Source organism: Rattus norvegicus, chromosome 5, assembly GCF_036323735.1.
Source record: "Rattus norvegicus strain BN/NHsdMcwi chromosome 5, GRCr8, whole genome shotgun sequence".
NCBI classification, from domain to species: Eukaryota; Metazoa; Chordata; class Mammalia; order Rodentia; family Muridae; genus Rattus; species Rattus norvegicus.
The window spans coordinates 143,812,467-143,829,110 of NC_086023.1; the positions used below are offsets into that span (position 1 = coordinate 143,812,467).

The 16,644-nt window shown below is 52.0% G+C and overlaps 1 protein-coding gene across 8 annotated transcripts in view; it reads right to left on the reverse strand.

Moving 5' to 3' along the window:
* Positions 1-16,644, reverse strand: part of Map7d1 (MAP7 domain containing 1) — a 25,131-nt gene continuing 8,487 nt past the window's right edge. The window contains exons 2-18 of one of the 8 annotated variants that reach the window (XM_039110767.2): positions 10,543-10,893; positions 10,310-10,378; positions 9,429-9,592; positions 8,673-8,778; positions 7,121-7,231; positions 5,746-5,868; positions 5,486-5,649; positions 5,143-5,282; positions 2,573-2,901; positions 2,135-2,339; positions 1,912-2,050; positions 1,707-1,811; positions 1,421-1,474; positions 1,195-1,237; positions 1,006-1,096; positions 699-892; positions 1-592 (exon numbers count right to left, since the gene is read on the reverse strand). In XM_039110767.2, coding sequence (XP_038966695.1) covers positions 582-592; positions 699-892; positions 1,006-1,096; positions 1,195-1,237; positions 1,421-1,474; positions 1,707-1,811; positions 1,912-2,050; positions 2,135-2,339; positions 2,573-2,901; positions 5,143-5,282; positions 5,486-5,649; positions 5,746-5,868; positions 7,121-7,231; positions 8,673-8,778; positions 9,429-9,592; positions 10,310-10,378; positions 10,543-10,893 — 2,399 coding nt within the window. In that variant the 3' untranslated portion in view covers positions 1-581. Of the gene's footprint in view, positions 593-698; positions 893-1,005; positions 1,097-1,194; positions 1,238-1,420; positions 1,475-1,706; positions 1,812-1,911; positions 2,051-2,134; positions 2,340-2,572; positions 2,902-5,142; positions 5,283-5,485; positions 5,869-7,120; positions 7,232-8,663; positions 8,779-9,428; positions 9,593-10,309; positions 10,379-10,542; positions 10,894-16,644 lie in introns of all 8 variants that reach the window. The other 7 variants (NM_001109438.1, XM_006238906.5, XM_006238902.5 and 4 more) reach the window with 7 other exon arrangements.

A 16,644-nucleotide genomic window follows, 5' to 3' on the forward strand; every position in this document is an offset into this window, starting at 1 on the left:
TTTGGCAGAATTATTCTCACTTTATTTCTGGAGACGTTTGATCAGATGTAATAACACTGATTCCAGGCCAGGACAGAGGGTATTGCCCCTGAAGCAACCAGTATTCTGTGGCCCAAGGTGCCCCTCCGTTCCCAGACCTGAGTTCCCCGTCGGTTAGTTAAATAGAGGGAGATCTTCCCAGGGAGTCTTGGGAGGAGGGTCCGAGTCCTGTACCCGCCTCGTCCACGCAGAGGTGTCTGAGCACAAGCTATTTACAGTATTCACATCCACTGTACCCCACCAAACCAAGGCAAATACTACAAGTGGTCCTTCCCCGTGGGGGGAGGCCAGAGAGGCTATGAGTGTATGTGTGTACGGGGAAGGTGGGTGTCCGAGCGTGTGAGCACATGAACGTGCTGAGGGACAGGACCTGCTTTCAGCCAAAGACATCATCAGTCTGTAAGGTGCAGATTGAAAACAAAGAGGAGCTCTGCCTCCGGGAGCCCAGGCTGCGTCCATCTTTGTTCTGTCTCTTTCTCTTCTAGACACCCACGAACCGACATGAGGAACCTTCACAGCTGCACCCGGGTCCAAGGCAATGCTTAAAGAACTTCTACAGGAAAGGAAGGAGAGGTGGTAGAAGTCAAGGCTGGGGAGTCCCAGGTAGGGATGGGTGGGGTGCAGCTGGGTCCAAGAGCCAGGGTCCCTACAGTCCCCACCTGTGACTTGTGGAGGCTGCACCACCGCTTTCTTGAGAAAAGCGTCTGCCTCTGCGAATGGGAGGAGTCCCTCTGCTGCTCGACCCAGACTCTTGTCCCCGGCAGTTCCCTTTGCGGGGAAGCCGTTCTCCTGGTGCGCTGGGAGAGGCTGCAGGCCATTTACCAGGGACCCTGGCATCTCCTTGCTTGGCAGGCTGTAGATGTAGGGGTTCAGGGTTAGCACCTCACCTCCCTGAGAAGCCCCGAGGGGTCCAAAGCTCCAGGCTGCAGCTGCCTGCCTGGAGTCCCTGGGGTTGGGAGCTGGTACCTCCACTGTGGCTCCTGGGGGGCCAGCTCCTCTTTCTGCATAGAATCCTTCTGTAGCCCAGAGGGCCGAGTTTCTACAGCTTTCACAGGGTCTATCACAGCAAAGAAATGGCCATCAGTTAGGGGCTGGTGAAGGGTGGGACTGGAGCGCAGGGGTGACCAGGGCACAGGACGTGAGTGATGGCTTTACCTGGGCCAGAATTGTTAGCCATGGTCTCCTTTCCATCCTGCTTCTGCTTTGAAAAGGAAGAGCCATCAGGTGCCAGCTATGTGGACCGGTTTACCTCAGTACTGAATTCCCTCTTGGCCCAGACACAGGAAAAGCCCCCCGCACCGCATTCTTCCTCGGCTCTGGAGGCTTTTCTGCAGCCTCCTTTCTTCCCCCATCTCCCACTCCCCAACCTGAGAATCCTGACCTTGGTTTCTGCGGCTTCTGACTTCCGAGTCCTCTTCATTATCTCCTCCAGCCGCTGTGTGGAGGAGGCCCCACATCAGTTAGGCCCAAACCCAGACCTAATTCTCAACTTCCCACCCGCTGGCCCTATTCTAGAGCTCAGTTCCCTCCCGACCCACACCAGTCCTTCCTTATCTTATCTTCTACAAATCCAAGCCTGGGCCCACTGGTTCACTGATACAATCTGCAGGAACTTGAACTGGAGCCAGGGCCAGGCCCCGCCCCCTGGCCCCATCTGCCCTGCACACCTTTCTTCGCTCTTGTCTCTCCTGTTCCTCCTTCTGAAAGTGCTTTTCCCGCTCCAGGCGCTGGCGCTCAGCTTCTTCCCGGGACCGAGCTTCGGCTTCCTCTTTCTGTCAAAGACCTCCATAAGTTTTGGGCTCTCTGCTTCAGCCTTCCCACCCTGCCAAACCCACCTAGAGCCAGTCAAGCTCTGCCCGCCTGCCCTGGCACCTGCTTCTGCAGCCGCTCCTGCTCCTCCTGCTCAGCCTGCGCCTTCTCTCGAGCCTCTTGCTCCTCCCTTCTCCGGGCCTCAGCCTCACGTTCAGCCCGGGCTTCAGCCTCCCGGGCCAGCTGCTCCTCCCGCATTCGTCTGGAGGACCCAGGAAACTCAAGTTTGATCTGTGTCTCTTCTTCAGGCACTACAGGGGCCCTCAGTTCCTGAGGTCACACTTACTTGTCCCTTTCAGCCTGTAGCTTCCGCTCCTGTTCTTCCCGTTCCCTCTGTTCCCGAGCCTGGCGCCGCTTCTCTGCCAGGAGCCGAGTGGCTTCTTCTCGGTCTGTGGTGCCGGCCATGGGTTTGCTAGGGGTCACCGAGGGAGCAGCGGTAGGAGGGGCAGTCGGGAAAGTAGGGACAGTGGGGACAGCCGGGACAGCGGTGTCTGGAGAAAGATCCAAGACCAGGAGTTAGTGTACACCAGTACAGGCCCCTCCATCAGCCCTGCACGCCCCATCCCCCGCCACACTTTCTGGACTTCCGCGATCCACTCATTCAGTTCAGTTGTTGCCATTCCGGTGTCGGAGACTTGGGCAGGAGATCCCTCTTCTATTGGTCCACTCCCAGACACAGGAAAAGACGGCACTTCTGCCCTGCCCACTCTCACTTCCTGTGTACCTGGAGGGATCTGTGTGGAGGACTGCTCCTTCTGAGGCTGGGCTGGGGTGGGTGAGGGCACTGGGGAGGGCGCCGGTGAAGCTGGGGCAGCTGGCTCCTTCTCCTCAGCGGTTCTGCTCTTGCTGTGGTTCTTATCCTCCGGTCCCGATGGGCTGGGGCTCTCTTTTGCCTCCTCCTTCCTCCGAATCCGCCCCTTGGGTGATGCAGTGGTGCCTCGGGGAGATGGTGGTTTTGGAGGAAGGGTATGGCCTGGTCCTGGGCTGGGGCAGGGGGAGGCAGGTCTGTGCCAGGTTGTAGAGGGAGAGGTTGGCCGGGCCTTGGACTTAGTGCTAAGAGAGAAGAAAAGGGTTAGAAAGGAAGGCAGAGCACCTGGGCAGGCACTCCCCTCCCCCAACATGTTACTTCTTTGGGGAAGTGTTCCCTTAGGGGAAAAAAAGGCTATCTGTTATTTAATTTATTTCTTTCTTTCTTTCTTTCTTTCTTTCTTTCTTTCTTTCTTTCTTTCTTTCTTTCTTTCTTTCTTTCTTCGGAGCTGGGGACCGAACCCAGGATCTTGGGCTTGCTAGGCAAGCGCTCTACCATTGAGCTAAATCCCCAGCCCCCCCCCCGTGTATGAACTCTTGTATGCAACAGCACCTGTGTGGAGGTCAGAGGACAACTTTTGGGAATTGATTCTCTCCTAGCGTGTAAGTTCTAGGAGTCAAACTCAGGTTATCAGACTTGGTAATTCCTGCCTTTGCATACTGAGTTATTTTGCAGGCCCAAGTACATATTTTCTCAGTCTCTCTGTCTCTCTGTCTCTGTCCCTCTGTCTCCCCCCCCCTCTCGTGTGTGTGTTTGTGTGTGTGTGTGTGTGTGTGTGTGTGTGTGTGTCTCCAGGGCTTCTCTGTGTAGCCCTGGCTATCCTGGAACTCACACTGTAGACCAGGCTAGCCTCAAACTCAGCCTTATCTGCCTGCCTCTGCCTCCTGAGTACTAGAATTAACAGTATGTGCCACCACTGCCCGGCTTACATTTTTTTTCTTTTCTTTTCTTTTTTTTTCGGAGCTGGGGACCGAACCCAGGGCCTTGCGCTTGCTAGGCAAGCGCTCTACCGCTGAGCTAAATCCCCAACCTGCTATCTGTTGTTATTGTGTGACGTGTGCATGTGTGAGCAAGCGTGTGGAAGCAACTCTGTGGAAGTGGTTCTTTCTTTCCATCTTTCCATGGACTCCAGGGACCTAACTCAGGTCGTACTGTGTGCATGGCGAGCACAGCCAAGGCCTGCCTTTGCTCACTGAGCCTCTCACCAGCCTCAGCCTCCCTCCACATGCTGCCTTCTGCAGGCTGGGTGGGAGCCACCTGCTCACTCAGTGTTACCACTTCCTCTTGGTGCATATATCCCGGTTTGCAATTACAAACTCATCACTGAGAGATTTTGATTAACAGCTGCCTCCCCCTCGGCATGTACACTTGGTAGAGCAAACACCAGGCCTGCTTTGGCCCACCAAAGTATTCGAAGCACCTAGAAGACCACCCGGTGAGTTGTTCACTTATGCACTGAGTTTTATGTGTTACTGTTTCAGGAGCTGGGGGCTTCCATTACCTTTAAAATGAAAGGGAAAAGGGGGGTGGAAGATGAGAAAGAGAAGTAAAAAGAAGTGAAAGCTAGGGGTTTGTGGCTAGCCCAGGCAGTACAATTAGTTCCAGGGCATCCTGGCCTACATTAATGAGATCTTGCTTCCTAAAAGCAAAAAAACAACAAGAGGTACTGTTGACATGTTTTTGTAGAATGTTTCTCAGTTGGTAGCATGTTTGCTGGGCAGGCACACAGGCCCCTAATGCCAGCACTTGGGAGGTCGAGGCAGAAGGATCATAAATTCAAGCTCATCATTGGCTACAGAGCTAATTAAAAGCCAGTCTAGGATGTTAAGATATTCCTACTCAACAAAAAAGGACCAGTGAGATGGCTCAGCGAGGACAGGCGCTTGCTACCAAGCCTGACAACCTGAGTTCAATCTCTGGACCTACACGGCGGAATGAGAGCTGATCCCTCTCACCTATGCATGCACACACACTCTGAGAAAGAATGGTAACATAGGTCTGTTGTAACCCCAGCTACCTTAGGAGAATCACAGATTCAAGGCTGGGCAACTTACTGAAAAGAGGGGAAGGGAGGGTGGCACAGGACTTTAATACCAGCGCTTGGGAGGCAAGGGCAGTCACATCTCGTGAGTTCCAGGCTAGCCTGGTCCACAGCAGAGTTCAAGGGCAGCCAAGGGTACAAAGAAAAACCCTGTCTCGAAAAAACAAACAAACCCAAAATACAAAAAGGACTGGGTACATCGCTCAGTGATGTGGGTGCTTGCCTAGCACGCAGGAGGCCGGAGAATCTATTTCTAGTACTGAGCTCATGTAAGTAAGAATATGGTGGAGGCTCAAGAGTTGGAGACCATCTCAAAGGGAAAAAAAAATTAAAAAATGAGAACCGAGGAGACAAGAAAACAGAAAAACCTGCCCTCCAGTAACTCAAAAATATCTGTGAATGATTGATGAGTGAATGTCCAGGTGAAGCACGAAGCCCCGCCCACCTGAGCTCAGCGCCTGTGGAGATCCGGGGTCTGATGGATGCTGGCAGCGACTGGCGCTTCTTGAGGTTCCGTTCACGGGCCAGGGCGCTCTTTTCCTTCTCGTTTTCCCGCTCCTTGTCCTTCTTCTCCTTTTTCTGCACCTGGAGGGAAGGGATGGGAGGGAGGGAGGGAGGGAGGGAGGGAGGAGGAGGAGGAGGAGGAGGGGGGAGGAGGAGGAGGAGGAGGAGGAGGAAGAGGAGGAGGAGGAGGAGGAGGAGGAGGAGGAGGAGGAGGAGAGGAGGTTAGCAGTGCCTGCACTCCAGCCTAGAAGCAACCTCTTCCCATCCGAGCTGTGGCCACTCACCGGCGTGGCTTCCAGCCGGCGACGCACCAGTGCGGGGCTGCCACCGGCGCCGGGCTTGCGCCGTTCTGGGCGCTCCCCGGACGGGGTGCAGCGGTGCGCGCTCCGAGGGGCGCTACAAGGCGTCAGGGGGCTGGCGGAGGCCGAGCGCGGGCACACTGGCACGGCTGCAGAGGGATGAGTGCGGTCGGGGTGTGGCCCGGGCGCGAGGCTGGCCCCTGCCCGGGCCCTTGTGGGGCGTCTCCCAGGGCCGCTGCCCCTACCCTGGTCCCTGCCGTTGCGGGGCAGTGTGACCGCGCTGCGACTCCGAGCCAGGAAGGAGAGGGTGGGCGTCATCAGACGATCCACAATGCTGCTCTCCCATGCGCTCAGCTGCAGGCTGCGATCTGGGGGGAGAACACCAGACAGAGCAGGTCAACGCAAGCAGGGGCACAGGTGGAGGAGACTAGGCACTGAACCCACGATGAGCCCAAGGACTCTCAAGAGGACTGTTACCCCCACCCCAAGTCACGCGGGGTCACGCTTATTTTTTCCTAAGATCTGGTGCTCCTTTTGCAGACACAGGCGACAACACACTGCGCAAGGGACTGGGACTATATCTCAGAGGTAGAGCGCTTGGCTGTCATGCAAGAGGCCCTAGGTTCAATTCCCAATACCAAAAAAAATAAAAACCCTAGGCCAACACCTACTGCATTTACTTTAGGAGTGCCTCCTACCAGTGTCCCCCCGTGAGAGGGCTCAAAATTCTGAGCAAAGGAAAGAGCTGTAAATAGGTTCTAAGGAAGACCCGACTGCCCTCTCCCAGGTCCCACAGTAGGGCCTGCCTCTCCTGTTTTCATCATGCTGTCCTGGGGGAGGCATGCTTCTTGGATTTGGGGCAGTGAGGTCCTTTTGCTCCTCCAACCAGCCGTTAGGAGTATGAGACAGAGGCAGCTAGAGGGCCTGGCTGCCCTAGGCCACCCTGCTCTGTCCCTTCAGCTGCTGGGTTATTTTTAAGCTTCAGTCAGGTGGGGTTGGTACAGCAGCTGATTTGGTTGCTAGGCAACAGAGCAACCAAATAAAAGCTAGAGAAACTTTATAAATAACTTTAACCATGGTTCTTTCATATGTAAGCACCGGGGCATGGTGGGAACGCAGGAGCTGTGCCACCTTGGTTGGTCCCAACTTCGGACCCAGCCAAGGCCAAAGCAGGTGCTCTAAGGGCAGAGATGGCAGGGTTGCATGGCCCTCCAGGGTGGAGCCAGAATACCCACGCCCTAGGATCCAGGCTTGCCTGACACATGGGGGCACAGCCACCTGTCTAAGGTTGGCTCAAGCCAGCTAGCTGTGGTTGGAGAGAAAGCTGATTACCTGATGACACCCCAGCCCCGAGCCTAACCTTCTCTTGAGGTCACTGCCAGGCTTTCTGTCCTCTAGGCCACTGTCCCTGTCTCTGTTCTGTCCTACAGGACACTACTATGCCCTGGAGGTCCAGACCCAAATGCTGGCTCCCCGAAAGGGCACAGAGCCCTCTGTGGAATAGAGCAGGGCTGGACCTGGAGTACTGTGGAAGGGCTCCAGGGATGAGTACTTTTGCTGAGCTCTGGAGGGGGCTGGCTACGAGGGGCTCTGGAGGGGGAAGGCTGAGCCTTCTCTTACTTCTACTGGGGGAGTTCCAGAGCGTGGCAGAGGACTTTGAGAGCCGCTTGTTGATTATAGAGTCCACGTGTTTGGGCAGGTTTACTGCCGACACGGAGCACCTGCTCCCACCTGGAGGGGAAAAGACACGGCATTAGGGCCGGGCCAGACGGGAGCCAGGGGGGGCACTGAGGCCTTCCATGCAGGATGCTCTGAGGGCAGGGTGGGAGAGGAAGGAGCGGGCAGGCTAGGATGGGGAAGAGGCTTGATTTGGCCCTGGGAGAGGGAAGGGGACAAGGGAGATGATCAGAAACAACCTTGATTGAAGGAGCCAATGGAAAAGGAGCAGAGGGAGGAAATGGTGGAAAACTAGAACTACAGCCTTCTTGGCCAGACCAAAGGAAGCCATTGCCTAGAGCTGGGTGCTGCAACCCCTCCCCACAACCATCCAACACTGGCACTTGCTGACACTGCCCAGCCAAGGCGCTATGGATACAACACCTACATACTGGGACAATGCAAAAAAAAAAAAAATGCTCCTAAACAGAAGACCCACACAGTTCACAGTTGCTTGCACAAATCCACATACCCACGTATTTATCCAGACACACAGAGACAAAGACATGCACACACAGGCATTCACAGTGATGGAGATTTATGCATGCACACATGTATGTAGACATGCACAGACAAACACAGGTAATATGCACCCAGGCAGGAAACATGAAGTAACCTAACATGACAGTTGATGACAGCTTACCATGGGCCAGGCACTGTGCTGGGCACCACATACATGTCACCTCACTTGATCCTCCAAACATCTACCTACAACCTTGGGGGCAAGCAGTGCTGTGATCCCCATTTTACACATGAAGAAAGTGAGGTTTGAGAAGTTAAAGGTCATACAAGGTCAGAGTTTGAACCTAAGTCTGACTTAGGAGTGAGCCCTCACTGAGGTATGCAAATCCCAAAACACAGCCTCACAGAGGGGGCTACACGACACATCTATGAGCACACACAGCAGGCAAGATACATGAAATACAGAACCTTGTCATTGTAGAAAGACAGCCAAGCACAGTGGTATATACATGCCAGCAAGGAAGCAGACCAAAATCCAGAACGTGCCTATTAAGAAAACTCAGACAAAAAAAAAAAAAAAAAAAAAAAACTACCTTCCAAAACAGAGGGCAGCAATTCTCTTTAAGTATCCAAGTCTGCTGGGCATTAAAGTCATATATACAGATATATGACTTTTCATATCATATATATATATATATATATATATATATATATATATATATATATATATCATCAACAAACAGTAACCAACTGGAGCAAAGCATTTAGCAATTCCTAAGACAACAGGTTTGAGGAGCAAACCGAGTTGAGAGAATCCATTTCTGGTTTGATAGTGGAGGTCCTTAGGACAGGATGAGTTGGCTTACAGACCATTCCAGAAGATACAAGTCACACGAAGCAAGACACACCTGCTGCGAACGCCTTGTGTACAGTGTTCCTTTCCCAGCCCTGCCCGCCCACCCGCCAGCACTGCCAGCCCACTCACTGGTCTTACGTCCAGGGGAGTTGTGGTGCAGGGCCCCTGCCCAGGACCAGCGCTGTTGCCGGATCTCAGCCCATGTCTTCTTCACTGACCGCTGGATTGCTGCTTCATAGCGCTCCTAGGGGCCAATGAGGAAAAGGTCTGGGCTCAGGATCAGCCACCATACCTGGAGAAAGTCCTCCTTAACTAATCCCAAGCTCTTCCTGACTCACTACAGGCACCCAAAGTTACTGACTTGGCTGTGATTCAAGCCCATGTGTGATAGATCCCTATCCACATTTTTGGAGACTTTTTTTCCCCCATGGGTTGAGTCACTTCCTGGGTGTATGAGCTGCTTCTCTGATGACAGATGGGACTCTCCTTGCCTGGGATTCCTGGGCACGGTCATGTCTCTCTAGTACTGAGGGTCCTGATCTTGGGGCTTTTTCTTCTTGGCTGAGGCTACCAGACGGGACTAGGCTATCATGTCTTTCAAAGCCTCAACAATGCTCAAGCTATGGTCTACATGTATAGATGTAGGGATGTTCACAGACACGCATCTACACACATAGAACAGACTCTGGGACCTGTCACAGGCACGTGTGGGAGCAAATGCATCTGTATGGACACTGTCACACAGGGACGGAGTCACAGAGGAAAATGCAGTTGGGGTTGTCTAGAACACGTGGGGACATGTGTGGGCATGGATGTGCACTTCACTACTGCACAGTCCCTGGGCACAGTGCAGGCGGACCTGTGGGAACTCTGTTGAGATTGCTAGGACCATACCTTGTTTTTCTCAAGCTTCTGTCTCTGCCGCTCCTCCAGGGCAGCCCGGCGCTGTTCCGCTTTAAGCCTCTGCTCCTCCAGCCGACGGCGACGCTCCTGGAGTTGCTTTTCCCGGAGCGCCTTGGCCTTCTCCTCCTTCTCCAGCCACACTGCTTTCTTGGCGGCTAAGGTGGGGATGAAGGGGCATGACCTGAGAGGTTCTGCGGCAGGCCTGGGCCTGGGCCTGGGCCTGAAGCCACTCCCAGCAGTGGTGTCCTACCTCAGGCCTGGGCCATCCCTCCCCTGCCTGTCTCTGTGAAGCCTCCACTCTCAAGATGCCCCATTCATATTTCAGGGCTTCGGTGGAGATAGACCTAGGGAAATCTCTCCACCATTGGCTGGAGGATAAATGAGTTCATCAGCGTGACACCCCACCCCTCCACAGGATTTGGAAGCCAACTGGACAGATTTCAATACATGGTTAAAAGAACAGTGTGGCTCTCAACTTTCCCAAGGCTGCGACACCTCATGTTGTGGTGACTCCCTGACCATAAAATTATTTCATTGCTACTTCAAAATTATACTTTTGCTACTCTCATGAATCATAACGTGAAATATCTGATATACAGGATATCCAATATGTGACCCCCCCCCCCCAGGTTGAAAGCCATGAGCACAATGCATGGGTCTGAGGTAAGATACAGGGTCTGGGTCTGAATCTCAGCTGTTCACTAGCTCTTAGGCAAATGATGTCATCTTTTTCCAACCCGATTCTTCCTCAAAATGTGCTGAGTGGATTAAGTGAGATCAGCGCACACATGGTATTCCAGAAGGGTCTGTACTGTTGACCCACAGGAGGCTGGGGAGCGTTGAGCCGATAACATCGCTACACAAACACTCACCCAGGTACTTGGCCCGCTCTTCTCGGCGCTCTTTGGCAAGCTTGTGTCTCTCTCCTGCCTTCTTTACGTCTAAGTAGAGGGTAGAAGAGAGTCAAAAGGTTTCCATGGGGCAACTGGCTTCAGGCTTCCTTTTCAGGCCTCACCCCCACCCCACCTTCTTGTCCTCACCCTTCACGGCAAGGACAACTCAAAGTGAGCAACCCACATGGTCTGACCCTGGGGACGTCACATACCTTGCTTGGCAGAAGGGCTGTCAGAGGCTGGCACTGCTGTTGGGGATGGTTGGCTGCTCCTTTGAGAAGGCTTGGCATCCCGTGGTCCTGTGGCTGTGGGGGTGGGTCCCCTGCTCTTTGCTTCTGAGGATGGGCATTCATCCGGTGGGGGAGCTGGCTGAGGTGAGACCTGCCCAGTGGGACTCACTGGTTCCAGGGGGAGCTGCTGAGGGGTAGAGGCATTCTTCATGGCAGGAGGGGTGTCCGGGGGAGTGTCAGGAACCAAGGCTGACATCGGTGTTGGTGGCGGTGGAGGGGAAGGGTCACCTTCTGGAGAGGGTCTTGGCTCTTGGGGGATCCTGGCTAACACAGCTGAAAGATGAGAACAAGAGAGGAGAGAGGGTCAGAGTTTACACATGCACTGTCAGTTTATACAGCAATCTGCCCTGTCAGTGGACTCATTCACTCATTCATTCACTCATTCATTCATGGATATTCTATCCATGTGCCAGGTCTAGTGTATTCCAGATATTAAAGGCATAATGGTAGGCGGCAGTCAGGATTCCTGCTTCCAGGGAGCTCAGCCTCTAGGAGGGCAGACACAGGGCAGCAGAGAGGCAGAACACACAGCCTTTCACATGGTTAACCCGAACACTGACAAGTCTCAGCTAAGCTATGGTCTGAAGGTGAGCTGGGGCTGGCAGAGCAAGGAAGACGCCTGGCAGAGAAGAGCTGTTGCGAAGGGACAGACGGAGTATGGTGTGTTGGAAAAATAGACAGCGAGTTTACAGCACTAAGTGGACCTCTCCTTCTCTTCCCTTTTAAAACAAAATGACATTTATTCATTTATGTGTCTGTGGGTGTGGGTATGTATGAGGAGACCTGCCACGGCGTGTGTGGAGGTGGGAGAACTTGGGAGAGCTAGCTCTCTCCTTGCGTTGTGTGGATCCTGGGGACAGAACTCAGGTCACCAGGCTCTGAGACTGGTGCTCTACCCACTGAGCCATCTTGTTGCCCATCCATTCTCTGCCTCCAGTCACACTCTCCAACCCGAGGTCTGGTTCACATGGGGCCAGTCACAAGGAAAGGCAAAGGCGTGGTCCTGTGGGATATTTGCACTGCCAAAGTCATCGGTGGGGTAGACAGCCAGTTATAGATGTCTGTCTGTCTGCACCCTTTTCTCCCTACTCACCCTTAGATTTAGTCTTTAAAGATAGGAATATTTGAGGCTGGAGAGATGGCTCAGTGGTTAAGAGCACTTGCTGCTCTTGCAGAGGACCTGCCAGAACTCACATGGTAGCTCACAGCCGTCTCTAATCCAGCAGTCGCAGGGTATCTGATACTCTGTCTGGTCTCCACAGCCACCAGACACCCATGTAGTATACATTGATAGACAAAATATTCAAACACACAAGAAAATAAATCTTAAAAAAAGAGAAATGAATAAGGTATGAATATCGGAGCTGGGCGGTGGGCAGTGGTGGCGCACACCTTTAATCCCAGTACTCAGGAGGCAGAGGCAGGTGGATGTCTGTGAGTTTGAGGCCAGCCTGGTTTACAGAGCAATCCAGGACAGCCAGGACTACACAGAGAAACCCTGTCTCCAAAACAAAACAAAACAAACAGAAAAAGAAACCCCACATATGAATATTGCTAAACAATGCGGTGGCACACACCTTTAATATTAGGAAAGCTAAGACAGGAGGACTGCCGTGAGTTCAAGGCCAGCTTGACTACATAATGAGTTTGAAGTAAGCCTGTGTTAAATTCACACACCCATGCATGGTGTCATAGAATTATAACTCTGGCACTTGGAAGGCTGAGGGAGAAGTGTTGCAAACAGGTCAGCCTAGCTACACAATGAGCTGCAGACCAGCCTGTCACAGAAAGAGGACTTGTTAAACGTTACACCAAGGGATAGGTTAAAAACGTGTTAGTCCTGTTCTAATTTTTGCTGTCTCAAGGCAGAGGGGTAAGCTATTCACATTCCAAGCCTCTGTTTTCCCATGTGTGAAGTGGGTCCAAGGAACCCAGGAAGGTCAAGGCTACTTCTGTCTCTTTGTAGGTTATGTCACTTCCAGTCTTCCCAGAGAGAATTCTCTTCAGGTTGAGCCCTTATGTCATCTGCAGGGACCCTTTGGCTACTTGGGGAGTTAGTGAAGACACAGTACTGACAGATGGGGAACTTTTTTATTCTTCCTGGGGACCCCTGCCACACTAAGTCCTCTGTTCTAGGAACTCCGGCTCTCTCAGCACATGTAAACTCCTTATCCCTGGGACAAATGTTCACAGGGAGGAGACACCCCAGGGAGCTGCCTTCAGGATTCTGGAGATCCTCATCTAAGAGGTAGGCATTTAACCTTTGGGCTCAAAGCCAGATACAAACAGGGATCCTGGCTCTCCTGAGGACTGAGTGACTGAATTGTTGCAAACCTGCTGTGTGCTACAGCTGCTCTTCCACAAACCATGGGTACTACGTACATCACAGCATTGTGAGATTAGCCACCAAGATTCACACATGCATGAAAATATGTACACACACACACACACACACACACACACACACACACACACACACACACACTGAGAACAGGACAGGTCTCTATCCAGCCTGGCTGTTCTGGAACTTGCTAGCTATGTAGACCAGGCTGGCCCTAAACGTACAGAGATCTTCCTACCTCTGCCTCCAAAGTGCTAAGACTAAAAACACAGACCATCAAGGATCTTTTTTTTTTTTTAAGATTTATTTATTTTATTTATAAGAGTACACTGTAGCTGTCTTCAGACACACCAGAACCAGAAGAGGGCATCAGACTCCATTATAGATGGTTGTGAGCCATCATGTGGTTGCTGGGATTTGAACTCAGGACCTCTGGAAGAGCAATCAGTGCTCTTAACCACTGAGCCATCTCTCCAGCCCATACACCACCATCAATATTCATTAATATTCCTGTTTTACTGAGTGCTTCCTACATGTAAAGCTGTACTCTCTTTACATGCCCTGGTTCTAACCTCGCTGTTTATGAAGAAGGTGTTAACATCTCTTTCACAAAGACAGAGAAAATAAAGCCCAGACTGGGAAGAGTCCTTTTAGTTTCCTTTGAGACAGGGTCTCACTACGAGGTCTAGCCTGGTCTAATGAGAATTGCTGTCCTCTGGCCTCCTGTTTTTCAGTGCTGGGATTCCAAACATATGCTAACACATCCAACTTTGATATCACGTGGCTAGTAAGGGACTCAATATGGATTTGAACCTAGTAGTGTCACTGGCAGAGTCTAGGCCAGCAGTTCTCAAACTATGGGTTGTGACGCCCATAGGGATCACATATCAGATATTTACATTACGATTCATAACTAGCACAATTATAGTTATGAAGTAGCAATGAAATAATCTTATTATTAATAAAATAATTATTAATTATAATGGGGGGGGTACTACAACATGAAGAACTGTTAAAAGGTCCCAGCGTTAGAAGGGTGAGAAGTGCTGGTCTTGGCCCTTCTGCACAGACATCTCGCATCAGTGTAAAACAGTGTGAGGAATGGATGTTAGGCACACGCTACCATCCCAGTTTCTACTTTCCTCACTCTTCCCTCTCCCCCTTCCTGGGCTGCAGGCAAGAGCCCTAGCTCAAGCAATGTCTTCCCTCATAACCTTCAATCCTGCCAGCCCCACAGCAGGTGACCCAGCTCTTCATACCAGCCCGAGATGTGCCTGGTCACTTCCTAGGCAGTTGCAAATCTCTTAACTAACTTCACCACACAGCACTAGTGGCATTCACTCAGGGAAGCCGTGCTGCTCATTCCATGAGGCAAGCAAAGGTCCTCCCATGAAAGGATTTGCTCAGGGCTGTAAAAGTCATATTTATGGGAAGGAGGGGGAGGAGGATTTGAACCCGGGGCTGTCTGAGGCCAAAGCTTGGGTGGGTGAGTCTAGGCTTAAAGGCCGAGGGTGAGGCTTATGTAGTAGCCTTCCTCAAGCACCTGGATGTGCTAACAGGTGTTGCAAGGACATTGGTAGGCAGGCGTTTTGTCTACACCCAGGCAGATCATACCCACCAGGTAGGACTCAAAGTGGGGCCCAAATCCTGAGAGGCAGAGAAGCCGGGAGGAGTGGGGCATCAGTTGTAGTCAAGGTTTCTGGCTGCAGAGTCGACAGGCTAACTGATCCCTTTGTGTGGGAACCCTGAACCTATCTGAGCCTCTATGTCCTCACTGAGTTGCTGGTACAAATGCTAACTTCGGACACCATCTCTGCCTCCTCAAGCAGCACCTGTCCTGAAGAACTTCCCCTCTGCCAGCCCTCCTCCAGGTCAGGCTTCACCCAGGGCCTTGACCCTGTTCTCTGAGAGGTCAGCGGGCACCTCCAGGACATTAAGTCACTGGTTACTTGTCTCATTCTTACTTGCCACAGACACAGCAGGGTTGGGCTTTCCTACTGCTTTGCTGGCTGGGACTTGTGTCTCTGTCTGGCCCCTCCCTGACTTCCTAACCTTTCCATGCTGCTGTGTGCCCCAGGGCTGTCAGGAGCTTACCTTTTCTGTCCCCACACTCTAAGGTGATGTCATCCCACATCATCCCTGTGCTGACAGCAACCAAATTTGTTTCTCCAGCCCAGACTTCTCCCCAGAGGACCAGTTTCAGTCCTGTAACTCCCTACCTGACACCCTGGATGTTTCATAGATGCCCCACATTTAACCACGTCAGTTCTTCCCAGCTCAGCTACTGAAGCTTCTCAGATCTGGGAGTCATTTCAGACCGTCTAATCTCAGCAATCTTTTGGGCTTTTATTTTCAAAATGTACCCCAAATTCAATCACTTATCACAGTCTCATTCCATTCCTTGCCCCACCCCCTTGCTCTTGTCTCAACACAGCAGCAAGAGAGATCAATTAACAGTAAATCAGATCACATCACACCTTCCCTGAAATCCCCGAACACACCCCATCTGGTGAAAATGAGAACCCCACGTGGCCGCTCCAGTTTATGGCGCTCTAGGACAACACCCCCCCAGCCTGTTACTTCTTAGCCACCATCCCCTTTCCCCTTTTCCTGAAGTTCAGACCCTCTGGCCACAGTCCCTTATGCCCCTCTGCCTTGGGGCTGCAACTTGCAAGCCCTCTGTAGCAGAGTCTTTGCTCCCAGATGCAACCAGGCTCATTCCATATCCACCTCCATGTCTCATGTGTTACTGAGATATGCCTTGATTTAAAACTACAAATGGAGGGCCAGTGGGATAGCTCAGTGGGTAAATACACTTGCTGAGCAAACCTGGTAGGTAACCTGGGTTTCGTCCCTGGATCCCACAGAATGCTATGTCAGTGCACACACAAGTGAGCGAGCGCATGCGCGCGCACGTGCACACACACACACCAATAATAATAATAATAATAATAATAATAATAATAATAATAATAATAATAATAAAAAATGTGTTCTACGTAAGCATTAAGTGCAGTTTTGTTTGTCTTTCAGTTCTGGGCTTGAACCCAGAGCCTCTGACACACTGAGCAAGTACTCTATTACTGCACTGTCTTCGGATTTTTGTGACTTTTATCTTGAGACAGAGTCTCACTAACTTGCCCAGCCTGAGTTTTGAACTCACTCTAGAGCCCAGACGAGCCTTGAGATTTTGAGAGGTCTGCTCCAGACAGATGAGTAACTGGCGTTCCAATCTGTGGCATCGAGAGAGAGAGAGAGAGAGAGAGAGAGAGAGATCCACATAGGCCATAAGAACGCACTGGAACTCCTGGAGCTAGAGTTCCCGGCAGTTGTGTGCCGGCTGACAAGGGTGCTGGGACCAAACTCTGGTCCTCTAGGAGAGCAGCCAGGAGAATTTTCCACTGAGCCATCTCTCCAGTCCTGTTTCCTTTCTTTATATCTGTCTGTTATTTTGTGGTAAAGTCATTTATTCCGAGGCATGAAGGTGGGAAGGAGCAGAGGTCAGTGAGATCTGACGTCCCTGGCAAACAGGATTTTCTAGAACTGGTCACCACAGAAAGCCTTTCTTAGATACAGGGCCCTGATAGGTTGCCTGGGCTGGTGTCACCCTTGGCGGTTCCAGCCACCCTCGTGCCTTAGCCTCCTGACAACCTGGGACAACAGGTGAGCGCCAATGCATTTGA